Source organism: Carassius carassius, chromosome 16 (assembly GCF_963082965.1).
Source record: "Carassius carassius chromosome 16, fCarCar2.1, whole genome shotgun sequence".
Classification (NCBI taxonomy): domain Eukaryota; kingdom Metazoa; phylum Chordata; class Actinopteri; order Cypriniformes; family Cyprinidae; genus Carassius; species Carassius carassius.
Genome location: NC_081770.1, coordinates 9,261,113 through 9,275,476, shown reverse-complemented (window position 1 = coordinate 9,275,476; position 14,364 = coordinate 9,261,113). Strand labels below are relative to the sequence as shown.

Sequence of the window (14,364 nt, the reverse complement as noted above, 5' to 3'; positions counted from 1 at the left end):
ATGTCGTGCTTGTGTTACGTTTATCAAAGAATCAATCAGAGCTTATTGTGTGTGAAACTTTAATCCAATATGCAATGCATTTATTCCAAAAATAATAAAACAAGAATAGTAAATAGCAGACAATGACATGACAGCACACCTAATGGGTGTGATTAACATTTAACAATAAATATTAGGTTTATTTCCATATGATAAACAAAAAATAGAACATTTTAGTTGAGTTTCTGGATGCTATGCTACTGATGAACCACTAAATTAAAACAAAAATTCAGACATCACATGAACACCAAAAGATGTGATACAAAGAGTGAAGACTGAACAGACATACTGCAGATAATAATTGTAAATAAAGCCAAAAGTTAGGTGTTGTCCCATATGTAAGCTGGCATCAGTTCCAGTAGATACAGCATATGATCATTGTTTTTTTGGGACATTTTGATACACAGCATCTGCCTTTGATTTCTGCAAGGAAACACAAATAATAAACCCAGAACCAGCAGTTTACAATCATTTCAAAGTAATAAGTGTGATTATTTCACAATATAACTTCATAGAATCAAGCATAAGAGCAGATGCTAACACAGAGTGGCTAGAAAATGTAATGATAGTTTGAAAATCTGTTAGGCTATATACGGTAATATAGAGAGCAACGTATACCTGTTTGTGGCATGTGTAGCTAATGAGAGATATACAGTATTGAGTCAACAGTGTGTTCGTTCATGCCGCTTGATTTGACTTATTTGCGAATAAAGATCCGAAATGGAGCAACGTTTCTATTTGCCTCATTATACATGACATGACATTCTAACATTACATGGTGTCAGAAGTCAACGTGACAACATGGCAAAGTTTTCTCCACCCGAAAGTTTTGACTTCAGTCATCCCGAGCTCTGGCCTGAATGGAAGCAGCGTTTCCACAGATTCCGAATAGCCACGAAGCTGGACAAATAGTTGGGAGAAGTTCAAGTTTGTACGCTTTTATATTCTCTCGGGAAGGAGGCAGAACACATCGTCAGTACATTTGTGTATGCAGCGGATGGCATCGAGAATAGGTAAAACATAATTTTAGAAAAGTTGAACAAATACTGTGTGCCTAAAGTCAACGTGATACATGAATGGGCAAGATTTTATCAGCGTGTCCAAAAGCAAGGCGAAAGCATGGAAGAATTTATTCATAGCTTACATGAACTGGCTGAAACATGCGCATTTTGAGAAGCTAAAAGTGAAAATATAAGAGACAGATTGGTGATTGGTGTTTTGGATAAAGAGATGTCCCAAAGATTACAAATTATGTCTGACTTATCGCTTGAGAGAGCATGTAGGCACGCACGGCAATCGGAACAGATAAAAAGTCACGTTTCCAAACATACTAGCTCTTCATTGAATGAAGTCTTACGGAGAAAGCACAGCGCATCATTTCGACCAAAAGGAGCGTTTAAACCAGAAAGCAGAGAGAGAAAATGGACACAGAGAACAAATAACCAGAAAAACACACGATTAAATGACCCAATTAAGGGGAAATGCATGCATTGTGGCAAACAACATCCAAAGAAGTACAATCCAAGTACTGTTTTACTGTTTTTGTCATAACAGGTCAGTCTGTTAATAATTTGCTGAGTCGAGAAGTTTCTGCTGCCCTAGGGTTAGTTCAACGGATTGACGACATGAGTTCGTCCGGTGAGTCGGTTGGACTTTTGGGAACTGCTCCTGTGAAAATCAAGCTGAAAGCAGACGCAGTCCCATATGTCATTACGACAGCCAGGAGAGTGTCGGTTCCCTTACTTTCTAAGGTGAAAGCTAAACTAGACAGAATGGTGAAGTGTGGCGTGATTGAAGAAATTAAAGAGTCTACTGAATGGTGTTCACCAATGGTGCCTGTGCCTAGGAAGAATGGCCAGGTGAGAATACATGTAGGTCTAAATCGTTTAAATCAAGCAGTCGAACATGAAAGGTATATTCTACCAACCCTTGATTATATACTTCCCCAGTTGTCAGGTGCAACAATGTTTTCACTACTAGATGCAGCGAGCAGATTTTGGCAAATTCCTCTGGTGAAGGAGAGTGCTAAATTCACGACATTTATAACACCGTTTGGGAGGTATTTCTTTCATAGGCTTCCTTTTGGAATCTCCAGCGCATCAGAGATATTTCAAAGAGAGATGAATAACCTCTTAAAAAAAACCATGACGGTACAGCAGCATACATGGATGACATAATCATCTACGGGGAAACACCAAAGATTCACGATTGTCATTTAAAGAGGGTCTTGAAGACACTCGCGAGGTTGAAACTCAATGATGACAAATGTCTGTTGAGGCAAAAGCAGATACAATTTCTGGGTCATATCATTGATGCTCGTGGAGTCAGACCAGATGAGAAAAAGGTTGTGGCCATACTGAATATTCAACCTCCACAGAATGTGACAGAAGTAAAGAGGATTTTGGGAATGGTTCATTATCTGGGTCGATACCTACCTGGCTTGGCTGAAATAACCCGCCCACTTAATGATCTCCTTAAAGCCGATACAGTTTGGACTTGGAGTAATGCAGAGGAACAAATGCTCACAAGAGTCAAAGAGCTCATGACTGAAGCACCAGTTCTTTCTTTCTTGATTCAACTGATGAGGTTCAATGCTAAAGCTGAATGTGTGCCAGGGAAATCACTGGTTGTAGCTGTTGCTCTTTCTAGACATCCATCTTCAACACCACATCTGGATTCAGTGGAGCTTATGAATGACAATACAGTCCACTAGAGCTGCCTGGCCAATGTCATGTTCACGATTGAATGAGGTCATTGAAAGCACAAAGACTGATCTTTGAGTTGCAAGTGGTGATAAAGTACGTTAGACTAGGATGGCCAAAGTATCCTTCACAAGTTCCAGAGCACGTCAAGCCTTACTTCGCTGTGAAGGATATGTTGTCTGTGTGTGATGATCTTCTGATTTACAGTGACAGGATCGTTGTTCCAAGTTTTATGAGAGCTGAGGAAACTTCATGATGGTCACATGGGGATCATCAAGTGTAGAGAGCATGCAAAACAAAGTGTTTGGTGGCCTGGGATTAGCAAGGAGATCCAGGTATCTATAGAGAACTGTGCTTTCTGTATAATAAATAAACCAGCACAACACAGAGAACCTCTGATGAATACCCCATTACCAAATGCACCGTGGGTGAGAATTGCAGGTTTGCATGGTTTGCTGTGCTGCATGGGGATGCTCCACTCGGTCAGAGAAAAGTTGTGTGAATGTATGGCTTCCACGCTGACATGGAGAGGAGAAAATAATGGTTGGATCAAGTCAGCAGCAGCAATCTAAATATAAATAAAAATTTCAATTACACAACAAAAATAAAATTACAACAACAACAAAAAATTGTTAGGTAATTATACTTAAATTTATTTAAACCCAGGGAGCTGAGACATTGCAGGGAGTCATCAGTGTTACCTATAACTGTGCATTTAATACGTGGGTAGACAAAAAAAAAAAAAAAAAAAAAAAACAAGTTGTGTGTGGAAACTAAACTCAAGTCACTCTGCAGGCACATTTTGAGGAAAGCCAATTTGTCATGACCGAAAAATTAAAGAGTAAGCTGAGACCAGGTGCTATTCCGACAACCTTTGTGGTCAAAAAGAGGAGTGCCCCTGCTCCACGATGCACCCCTAGACCTGTAAACATACAGCAAATCACTGCTAATAACAGCTATATTATTTCAGGTGATACATATATAATAAGTACAAACTCGTACTAGTTGAAGTAATATTTCTTATTTTGAAATGATGTGATATTTTCAATATTTAAATTAGCAATTCCATGTATTCTGCCTCTATCAGTTTCAAAGGTTGTGGAAAAAATGAATGAGGACACTTAGAGAAGGGAACGTGACAGTGAAGAAATAGAGGACATGGCTAGAGAAGAGAGACAGGGACAGCTGACACTACCCAGTCAGCCAGCAGCCAGTCAGCATTCCAGTGAACCATCAGCCAGTTACCTGGGTCTATTAAAAAAATTAAAGAGACAAGAAAAGAAAAAATCAAACAATGCAAAGGCAGCACTAAGAAAAATAAAGAATGAAAATGCAGCTTTAAAAAAAAAAGGTCCCCTCAGCACTCCTGACCTGCATCCTCACTGATGCTCCATCACAGAACAGTCCAGTGGCACACTAATCCTCCACCTACCAGCACCCACAGAATGTTACGGTATGTTACTTTTATACACTAACAAGTGTAAGTATATAATACAGTAGTATTATAATATAGATAGGTAATAGTCAATGAATCACAATGACTAAAAACACTCCACCCATGTTTTTGCAAACTCAATTCACTCTAAATTTATATCAATAGGGTGCATTTTATTATTAAGGAATTTAATTATTTAATACGTGTAATAAGGAACAAACTTTATAACCTCATTTTACCACTTCCAGTTACCGCTGTCACACGTGATCAAACGTTAATATTGAACTAATAGGCTATGTAACGTTAGCTAACTTTCCCCACCCAGCAAAAAAAAAAAAAAAAACGTTTAGACTCCTTTTCTCTAATTCCAAACACGATGGATGAAACTGAATTAAGAGAACAGATTTTACAATTAATAGGGTGTTCGTTACTAACTTTAGTCAGCTACAATCCTAGCCTAATCTGTTAGTTATCTGATAACATCCCTTAAATCTACTCATTTAATGAGTTATAATCTACTAGAAGGTTTAACTTACAGTTTATTGTTATTAAGATGTACTAATAATTTACAATCGTATTATTTAAACGTCTTACCTTTTAAAAGTGCGTCGCAAACGGTTTGTTCTGCTGCATCTCTACGGCGCGGCATCGGTTTGCTGCTACTTCCGGGAACTACTGAGAGGCTCCACGAGCCGCCATTGCTGTAAAAAAAGCGTTCCATTGGAGTCAATGGAGTTGTCGCAACTCTCTCTCTATATGGCTCTGGTGAGGCTGAAAGAGTAGTGAGAACCGCAAAGCACATTCTCAGGCAAGAAGATCCTTTTCTAGCTCTTCTAGCTTACAGAGTTACTCTCATCCAAGCCACAGGATACAGCCCTGCGCAGTTGATGCTTGGACGTCAGTTGAGAACACCGGTTCCTGTTCTGGAAAAGAAACTGATGCCTGAGTGGCCTGATTTATCGAAGGTGAGTGAAACCGACAATATGGCGAAAGCTAATAACAAGTTTTATTATGACAGACGTCATGGTTGTCGACCGGTGCCTGAACTCAAACCTGGAGATCCTGTTACAGTCAAAACGGACAATGAGAAAGGATGGAACAAGACTGCTACAGTTGTATGTAAACACACAACACCAAGATCTTACATAATTTGCACAGAGAATGGAGACTTGAGAAGAAACAGAAAGCATCTACGCTTCCTAAATCCATCTTCATGCCAACGTGATTCTGATGAAGAGAAAAGTGTGGATGAGGAACTGGCACAAGCTGAACAATATCCAAGTAATCAGGATCAAAACGTAAAACAAGAAGTTCCAGAACAACCTAAAAAGGTTGTTATGCGTAAAGGAAGAGGTGTTAAACAGCCGGGATACATGAAAGATTTCATAATTAGAACATAGATTGCCACGTGAGGCAGAATAATCCTCGGCTTCTAGTTGTATGTGGGTGACCGGTAGTCTACCCGAAATCCCTAGATAGTCATTCATGATTCTAAAGAAGATTTAAGTTCTGAACAATTTTTAAATAAGATGTTAAAAGACAAGAAAAGAAGACACTGAAAGATGTTTGTTTATTATCTTTGTTGTTGTTTTTTGTTGTGACATTCTCATGTGTTACAGAATATTTTTTTAAAAAAGGGTAGATGTAATGATAGTTTGAAAATCTGTTAGGCTATATACGGTAATATATAGATCAACGTATACCTGTTTGTGGCATGCGTAGCTAATGAGAGAAATACAGTATTGAGTCAACAGTGTGTTCGTTCATGCTGCTTGATGTGACGCAGTTGTGAATAAAGAACCGAAACGGAGCAACGTTTCTATTTGCCTCATTATACATGACATCCTAACAATACAGAAAATCATACATCCATTCACATGACTTTATGGGGTTTTATTAACCCTCCTATTAACTTTGGGGTCAATTTGACCCCAATCAATATTTAACGTCTGTAAATACATTATTAAAAAAAAAAAAATGTTCTTCAGATTTAATGAATTTTCCTAATTTAATGGGGACAACTCTGTAAACATAAAATTAAGCTGCTGATATTTTTTCAATGTCCTGTACACATTTTGTAGCATCGGTGTTCCTTGGGGTCAATTTGACCCCAGGCTCTTTTAGCTGTATAAAACATAAGAAATATAAAAATTTCACACACATTTGTTTTGGTTGTTTTATTGAGGTCCCTATAACATGTTATAATTATATAATGTTCATTATAATTTTACATATTCAATATTATATTCATAAAAAATTCCCTCTGTTTTAGGGCTCTAACCTAACATAACCGTTTCTGAAGTAGTTCACATGACATGGGACATAATTCTCATGAGAACTTTGATGTTTCCCGTGCCGTAGGGTAGGGGAAAACATCATTTTTGCGAGAACTTTGATATTTCCTGTGCCGTGGGGAGAGGAAAACCTAATTCTCACGGTTTACCAAACAAAGTGGGCAAATATTATAAAAGCATGAACAGAAGCATTGTAAACCATTTCTCTTTGTGCTCTGTGTGCTCTATATGTTCTCCATCTCTCTCATTTGAAAATTACATCTAAGCAAAGATTTTCTGTCAATGAGATTTTGAGATTTCGACAGTGAAATTGACAGAGGAGAATGTGTCTGAGACCGATGATAATATTGAGGACCCTGATTATGAGGCATCCTCCTCAGACGAGAATGAGACTGCTAATTTTGACCCTCCTGTTGTCTCCAAACCACCCACAAAGCCATTACCTTCCAAAAATGGAAAGTTATCATGGTCCCGCTCACCACCTGAACAATAGGGTAGACTTAGTGCTGCTAATGTCATCAAAATGGTTCCAGGGCCCACTAGATATACTGTCAGCCATGTCCAAGATATAAAATCAGCATTTCATCTTTTCATCACACCATCAATTGAAAATAATGTACTTGAAATGACAAACTTAGAGGGTAGGCGTGTGTATGGGGATGGTTGGAAAGACTTCGATGTGACTGACTTGAAAGCCTATATTGGGTTGCTCATTTTGGCAGGAGTCTACAAGGCAAAAGGAGACGCAACAGCAAGCCTTTGGAATGCTGACACTTGAAGGGCAAAATGCAATATGCCCCTGAGGGGGCACATCTTGTAGCTTTTGGTCTCTCAACCGAGGTTGCTGAGATCATCCTTCAATCCAGAACTCCCTCCATGAGGAAACTTTACACCTTGAGGTGGAAACCTTTCACCTACTGGTGTGAAGACTGCCAGCACGACCCAGTTATTTGCCCAGTTGGGACAGTTCTGGAGTTCCTGCAGGCCCTTCTCTCTGCAGGTTTGACCCACTCCACCCTTAGGGTCTATGTGGCAGCCATTACAGTCTACCGTGCCCCTCTTGGTGGCCATTCAGTGGGCAGACACCCTCTGGTTACATGTTTCCTCTGCGGTGCGCTGAGGCTGAGGCCTCCGGCCAGAAGAAGTGGTTGATCAGGATGCTATCCTAAAACCTTGAGTCCTCTGATCTCCCCACACCATTGGGAGTAAAGGCTCACTTGAACCGAAGTATGACAGCCTCCAAGGCCTTCTTGTCAGGTGTGTCTATACAGGACATCTGCAACGCAGCTGGATGGTCCACGCCCCTCACATTCATCAGATTTTATGGTTTAGATCTGCGAGCTACTCACAGCTCTTCTTTCTCTTCCCTTAATTGTGCTCCTTGTATACGAACTAGGCAGGGACTTGCAAGTCTGGCGGCGTGGGCATTCTCGTTCCCATAGCGTTTTGGATCCAGCTAGAGTTCCTGATGGGGAACGTCCCAGGTTACGTATGCAACCATGGTTCGCCGAAGGGAACGAGATGCTGCGTCTCAAAGCCATACTTCCAGCATCCCTGCCAGAGTTTCCTTCATTCCTAGAAGCTGACGCTCATTCCACCTCACATTCTTTTATAGCTTCCTGGTCACTACGTCACCTGCCTATGACGTCACGCCCATTCATGAGACTGATTTCACATATTATTCAGAGCTGGTCACGCTGAAGGGCGTTACCATAGCGTTTCGGACGCAGTGTCTCATTCCCTTCGGGGAACCATGGTTACATACGTAACCTAGGACGTTTTTCTTGGGGTCAAATTGACCCCACACATTATGTATGTTGCAATCCTTGATAACAAAAAGGACTGTTATGTGTTCCTTACTGATGTTTTGATTGTGATGATGTTCTGTTTAAAAATAAAATCCTTCTAAATGTTTGAAATTGTGTTTGTTTTTCCCGGGGTCAAATTGACCCCAAAGATAACTCGTGTTACTATCCTTGATAAAATAAATATTTTTTTCTTTTCAAATGTTATGGATTACAAAAATCTATACTTAGAAATATTATAAAACAAATAAAACACCAAATATATATATACTTTTCAAATTTTAGGTCAATCAGTAAGATTTTATGGTGATTTTTAAATGTTTCCATAGTCGTGCAATGGGTATTCTGGATGTATAAGGGGTGGGGAGGGGGTGGTGGGTGGATGTCTACTTAAAAGGCTATTTAAGTAGTCAACAAAGACATAAATTACCTGAGACACAAACCTTTGTAAAAAAAAAAAAATCATATTCTTGAGGTTTAAATTACTGTGGGTAACAGATGTTATCAGATTTGAGGGTAACAGGAGGGTTAACAAAATTCGGGAGGAGCATGATCAGATAATCATCCAATTTGGCAGAGGTGCATCTCGTTTAGCTAATCATCTTAACTAGCACACAAGCGTATATATATCCAGTCTTCCTACCTCCTGTCCCATGACAGTTTTTCGACATCCCTCCTCCACCCCAACTCCTCACTTCTAATCTATTTATCCCAAATTAGGGATAGAGGGAGTTATTTGGGTTCGGGCTATGCTCTGGTCCCGGACTCCTCCTCCAGGACAGCACGCCAAAATATGAATACTATTCGCTTTCAGATTAGATGTAAGGGTGAACTCGTGAATTAAAGAGAATGATCATCAAACATGCACAGTTTTGAGGGGTTGAAATTAACAGAGCTAAAATAGGGCTGGGCGATATATCTAACGATATGATCATGCGCATCTAATCAGTAAAGCTGCTTCCGTGATCACCGCTAAAACCACCATCACATAATTGGAGTGGCATTTAATAGACAGCAAAGGTGGGACTTTCAAGTCACAAGCAAGTCTTCAAGTCATATCCAATTCCTCAAAGGGTTAAAGTTAATGAGATAATTAAGTGACTAATTAACTGATGATTGTACATTAGTGATGAACTTCTGCTGTTAACAATCAACTTCACTGAAGTAAAGCGAAACACAAGAACTACAACTGCATTTAGCCACAGCCTTCAACTGAAAAAAAAACACTATGCCACCATAATTGGGGTCAGGGTTTGCTTTAGGTAGTCTCTTGACCCTTTTACTAATTCAAAGCAATTTGATTCAAAACAATTTCAATATTGTTTTTGCAACAAACATGTATGCATTGCTGAATCAAACCTTGTAGTGACAGATGGTCTTATGCTTTTTCTGCTTATAACTCATGTTGACTTGGACATCATGAGATAGTCTTCTTTGGATTGTTGACTGACATTCAGCTTTTACCAGAGTTGGGACTTTCAAGTCACAAGCAAGTCTTCAAGTCATATCCCAAGTTCTCAAAGGGTTAAAGTTAATGAGATAATTAAGTGACTAATTAAATGATGATTGTGCATTAATGTTGAACACCTGCTGTTCTTGAGAATTACAGAGGATCAGATGTTGATGTTTTATTGGTTAAAGTGATGCAACCATAATGGAGATCAGTGTTTGCTTTAGTGGGGCTCTTGACCCTTGACTTTCATGTTAGATCTCTTTATGTAGCATTGCATGAGGTGCTGTAAAGCAGAGATAAGAAATTAATCTGTATGTGATAGGTGGTCAGATTACAATCAAATTAACATTAGCTCTATTTAAGTTTAGCATAATCAACCCAGTAAAAGTACACTATGAAAAAAAAATAAAGTGAATTTTAAATCTACTAAGTGCATACAAAATTTGAAAAACTATACTCTGTAGACACACACAGACATCAAGAACCAGCATATGACTCTCAACAGTGGTGACAATCAACAAAATGTTGCATGCTGGGTAAAACCTTAGTAAAAACTCCCGTCATGCACTGCAGTATGAAAAATTGTCACCACTGTTGAGGATCGTGTGATAAGTGTGTTTGTCTAAAAACCTGAACTGATTGTTTCCTTTTGAGTCTTTCAACATTGAAGCATTGTGATTTTTTTTTTTTTTACTTCAGTTCAGTAATAGCTGAGTGTCAGTCTACTATCCAAAGATAAACACAATTTCATGATGTTCAGTCATCATGAGTTATAAGCAAAAAAAGCATAAGATCATCTGTTACTGCAAGGTTCGACTCAGCAATGCATACATGTTTGTTGCGAAAACAATATTGCAATTGTTTTGAATCAAATTGGTTTGAATTAGTAAAAGGGTCAAGACACTATTTAAAGCAAACCTTGACCACAATTATGGTGGCATAGTGTTTTTTTCTTTTACTTTTTTTTCAGTTGAAGGCTGTGGCTAAATTCAGTTGTAGTTCTTGTGTTTCTCTTTACTTCAGTGATGTTGATTGTTAACAGCAGAGGTTCATCACTAATGCACAATCATCATTTAATTAGTCACTTAATTATCTCTTTAGCTTTAAACCTTTGAGGACTTGAATATGACTTGAAGACTTGCTTGTGACTTGAAAGTCCCACCTCTAAAAGACAGAGCCGTATATCGCTGACAAGCCACGCCATATCGCGTTCATTATCGAAGGCGATTCATCTGCAATGATGAACGCGATATGGTGTGGCTTGTCAGCGATCTAAGGCTCTGTCTATTAAATGCCACTCCAATTATAAGCAGGTGATGGAGATTTTAGCAGTGATCACGGAAGCAGCTTTACTGATTAGATGCGCATGATCATATCGTTAGATATATCGCCCAGCCCTAGTACTGATGTGTTGTTCCATGACATTGATGTTGGAGTTGCGGTTCCTATTAAACAACACCCGTATAGAGTTAATCCTTATAAGCGTGGTATCATAAAAAATTAGGTTGAATACATGTTACGAAATGGTTTAGCAAAACCAAGTCAAAGCGCGTGAAGTTCTCCCTGCCTGTTGGTATCTAAGACTGTTTCATAATTTCGATTCTGTACTGACTTCCGAAAAGTTAATTCAGTTACTAAACCTAACTGTTTTCCCCTACCAAGAATAGATGATTGCATTGATAGAGTCGGACCAGCAAAGTTTGTTTCGAAACTTGCCCTGCTGAAGGGCTACTTGCAGGTGCCCCTTACTCCGCGTGCTTCTGAAATCTCAGCATTTGTCACACCAGACTACTTCTGTCAATATTCTGTAATGGCCTTCGGTATGCGGAACGCCCCATCCACGTTCCAACGTCTAATGCAGTTGGTACTGCGTGATGTACAGAATTGTACTGCTTACCTTGATGATATTGTTGTGTATTCTTCCACGTGGGAAGAACATGTTGAAACGTTATGTGAGGTGTTCTCCCGACTAGCTGGTGCATCGCTAACTGTGAACCTGACAAAATGCGAGTTCGCCAAAGCCTACGTCACCTATCTTGGTAAACGTGAGGGTCAAGGTCAGGTTTGTCCAATGGATGCCAAGGTAATGGCTATAACTGAATTTCCTACACCCACAAACAAACGTGAGTTACGCCGCTTCATCGGAATGGCTGGTTATTACCGGGGGTTTTGTCGCAATTTTGCCACTCTTATTGCACCCCTAATGGACCTTCTCCGACTGTCATCAGGTTTTAACTGGACCTCTAATTGTGAACGTGCTTTCTCTGGAACGAAAGACCTTTTGTGTAATGCCCCAGTCCTGGCCGCCCCTGACTTTGAACGGCCTTTCCAACTTGAGGTTGATGCGAGTATGGTAGGTGCAGGAGCTGTCCTTCTGCAGACGTCAGAAATGAACATCAAGAAACCAGTGTGTTATTTCTCTAAAAAGTTTAATCGCTGTCAGTACAAGTATAGCACTATTGAAAAAGAGGCTCTCGCATTATTGATGGCATTGAAACATTTTGAGGTTTATCTGGGTGGGTCCACGTTCCCTGTCAAAGTTTATACGGACCATAATCCGTTGGTTTTTCTCAATCGCATGTACAATTCAAACCAACGCTTAATGCGTTGGTCCCTTGCTCTTCAGGAGTTTAATTTGGAGATTGTCCATAAGCGCGGTACTGAACGTCTGATTGCTGATGCGCTGTCCAGAGCACACACTGCTGAAAATTGAGTAGTTTAAAAGATCAATGTGATGTAGCCATTAATCTTTTGGGGAGGGGAGGAGTGTTACGTGTTAAAACGTAATTGTTGTGTCACAAGTGTTAACCTGTGAGTGGTGTGTATTTTCTTGTCTCTCTCTCTCTCTTTTTCGCTCCCTGCTCATTAGAGCAACTGGTGCAGCTGCTAAGTGGGCGCAGCTGAAGCATCTCAACGTGTGGATATAAGCAGTGAGGATTGTCTGTTCATCGAGCTCACCCTCCTGCTTCCTTGGTGTAGATCGTGTGTGCACGACTGCTGATTAAAACACTGTGTTGTGTTAACCCCTAGAGAGCTGTGCTGTGTCCCAGTTCATGTAAAACTCCTGAGGAGGAGTTAGAACTGGTAGTGGTATTAGGCCGGTAATTGTATTGGCAAACTAACCATCATTTATTTAAAGTAACCTGCGAGAGAGGTTTTTAGGCCTTTTTTTATTTCCTTTATAGTTTTCTCCTGTTTAATGGTCAGAAAGGGAGGTAAGGATTTGTATTTTATTTATTGTTTAATTCCAGGGAAGAGGATTTAAAACTTAGAAAAGTTAGAAAACTCCTTTTTGTTTATTGTTTTGGCCATTTGAAACCCTCCCAGCCTAAGTTATTCCTCAAGTCTCATCCCTATGTAAGCAAATAAATTCCACCTCTCTTGACTTCTGGGTTGTGTGCTGGTGTGTTTGTGGAAGCAGGAGATTGAACTCCGGGCGCAACACAGTCTCACTCTCTACTCGTCAAATGTCTGACGCATGGTCAAGGGATCTGGCGTCACTTTTTTGACGCACTGGGTATACCTTTGGCGTTATTTTTCAACGTGCAGGTTAGTCCGATAGACTTCTATAGAACTCAGCAGCGTTTAAATTTGACGTCTTGGGTCAGCACACCGCAACGAGACTAAATAAATAAAAATAAAAAAAGAATAGGCTACAAAAAATTATATATGACAGAGATCATTTTATCTGGCCCTCCAACTTGTTTTTGAGGTTTAAAAATCCTCGCAATCTGATATCAAAGTGTTCTCTGTGCAAAGGCTTAGCGCGTTCATCAGCGGTGAGTTTAACAACACTCAACTGCAGGTAAAACAGCATTCAGCGGTGAGTTTGACCAAAGCAACGCTCAACTGCAGGAAAAACGGCATTAAAAGGTGAGTTTAACAACGCTCCAAGGCGCGTGCAAGTAAGCAGTTTAACCGTTTTCTTACAACCCATTCTCGCTTATCGCTTATTCATAGTTTATCACTATGAAATCACGTTCAAGAAGTCTCATTCAGCACACATCGCGATACTTGCCATCAGTTTACATGTGCCACAGGTGAGTAGATGTAAATTCGCTCTTTTAATGCCTGTTATAAAAAAGTATTCTATCTTCTTTATTAATCAGATTAGCGCCGTATTGTTTACCCGCTGTATTATATCAGTCATCCGAGGCTGTCTTTGAGTTTCATTGCGTTTAACTAAATGAACACACCTGCTAACTAGTGTGATTAAACTCTGTCGGTCACGTGACGTGCCATAGACTTTCAATATATTCATTTCAGGTTCAAAGATGTAAATTTGTAGTAAAATCATGGTAACCACGACACGTACAACAGTAACAAATTACATTTGAAGTTAAAACCCAGGAACGGGCCATTTACCATGTTTTTACCACAGTAACTGTAGTTTTACTATGGTATATTAATAATCAATACAACAATACAATAATCATCAAACTAACTATGGTTGTACAACTGTAATGGTCGTTTTTTGATGTGCTTTTATATGACAGATATCACAGTAATCACATTTACAGTACCATGCTTTTGATACCTTTTTATGTAAATCCAAAAAAAGGAAATAAATAAAAGGACACATTTTTCCCCTCTTGCAGTTCATTCATATCAGTTTATATTTTAAATATTTTGCTCA

The 14,364-nt window shown here is 39.5% G+C and overlaps 2 protein-coding genes across 4 annotated transcripts in view; one reads left to right on the top strand and one right to left on the bottom strand.

Annotated features, from left to right (window-relative positions):
* The window catches only part of LOC132160281 (uncharacterized), a 159,623-nt gene that overhangs the window by 59,883 nt on the left and 85,376 nt on the right, over positions 1–14,364 (top strand). The window lies entirely within an intron of this gene.
* LOC132160293 (CD48 antigen-like) overlaps positions 85–14,364 on the bottom strand; it is a 29,844-nt gene continuing 15,564 nt past the window's right edge. For all 3 annotated transcript variants that reach the window (XM_059570052.1, XM_059570051.1, XM_059570053.1), the window contains exon 6: positions 85–462. In XM_059570052.1, the coding sequence (XP_059426035.1) occupies positions 415–462 (48 nt within the window). In that variant the 3' untranslated portion in view covers positions 85–414. The remainder of the gene's footprint in view (positions 463–14,364) is intronic.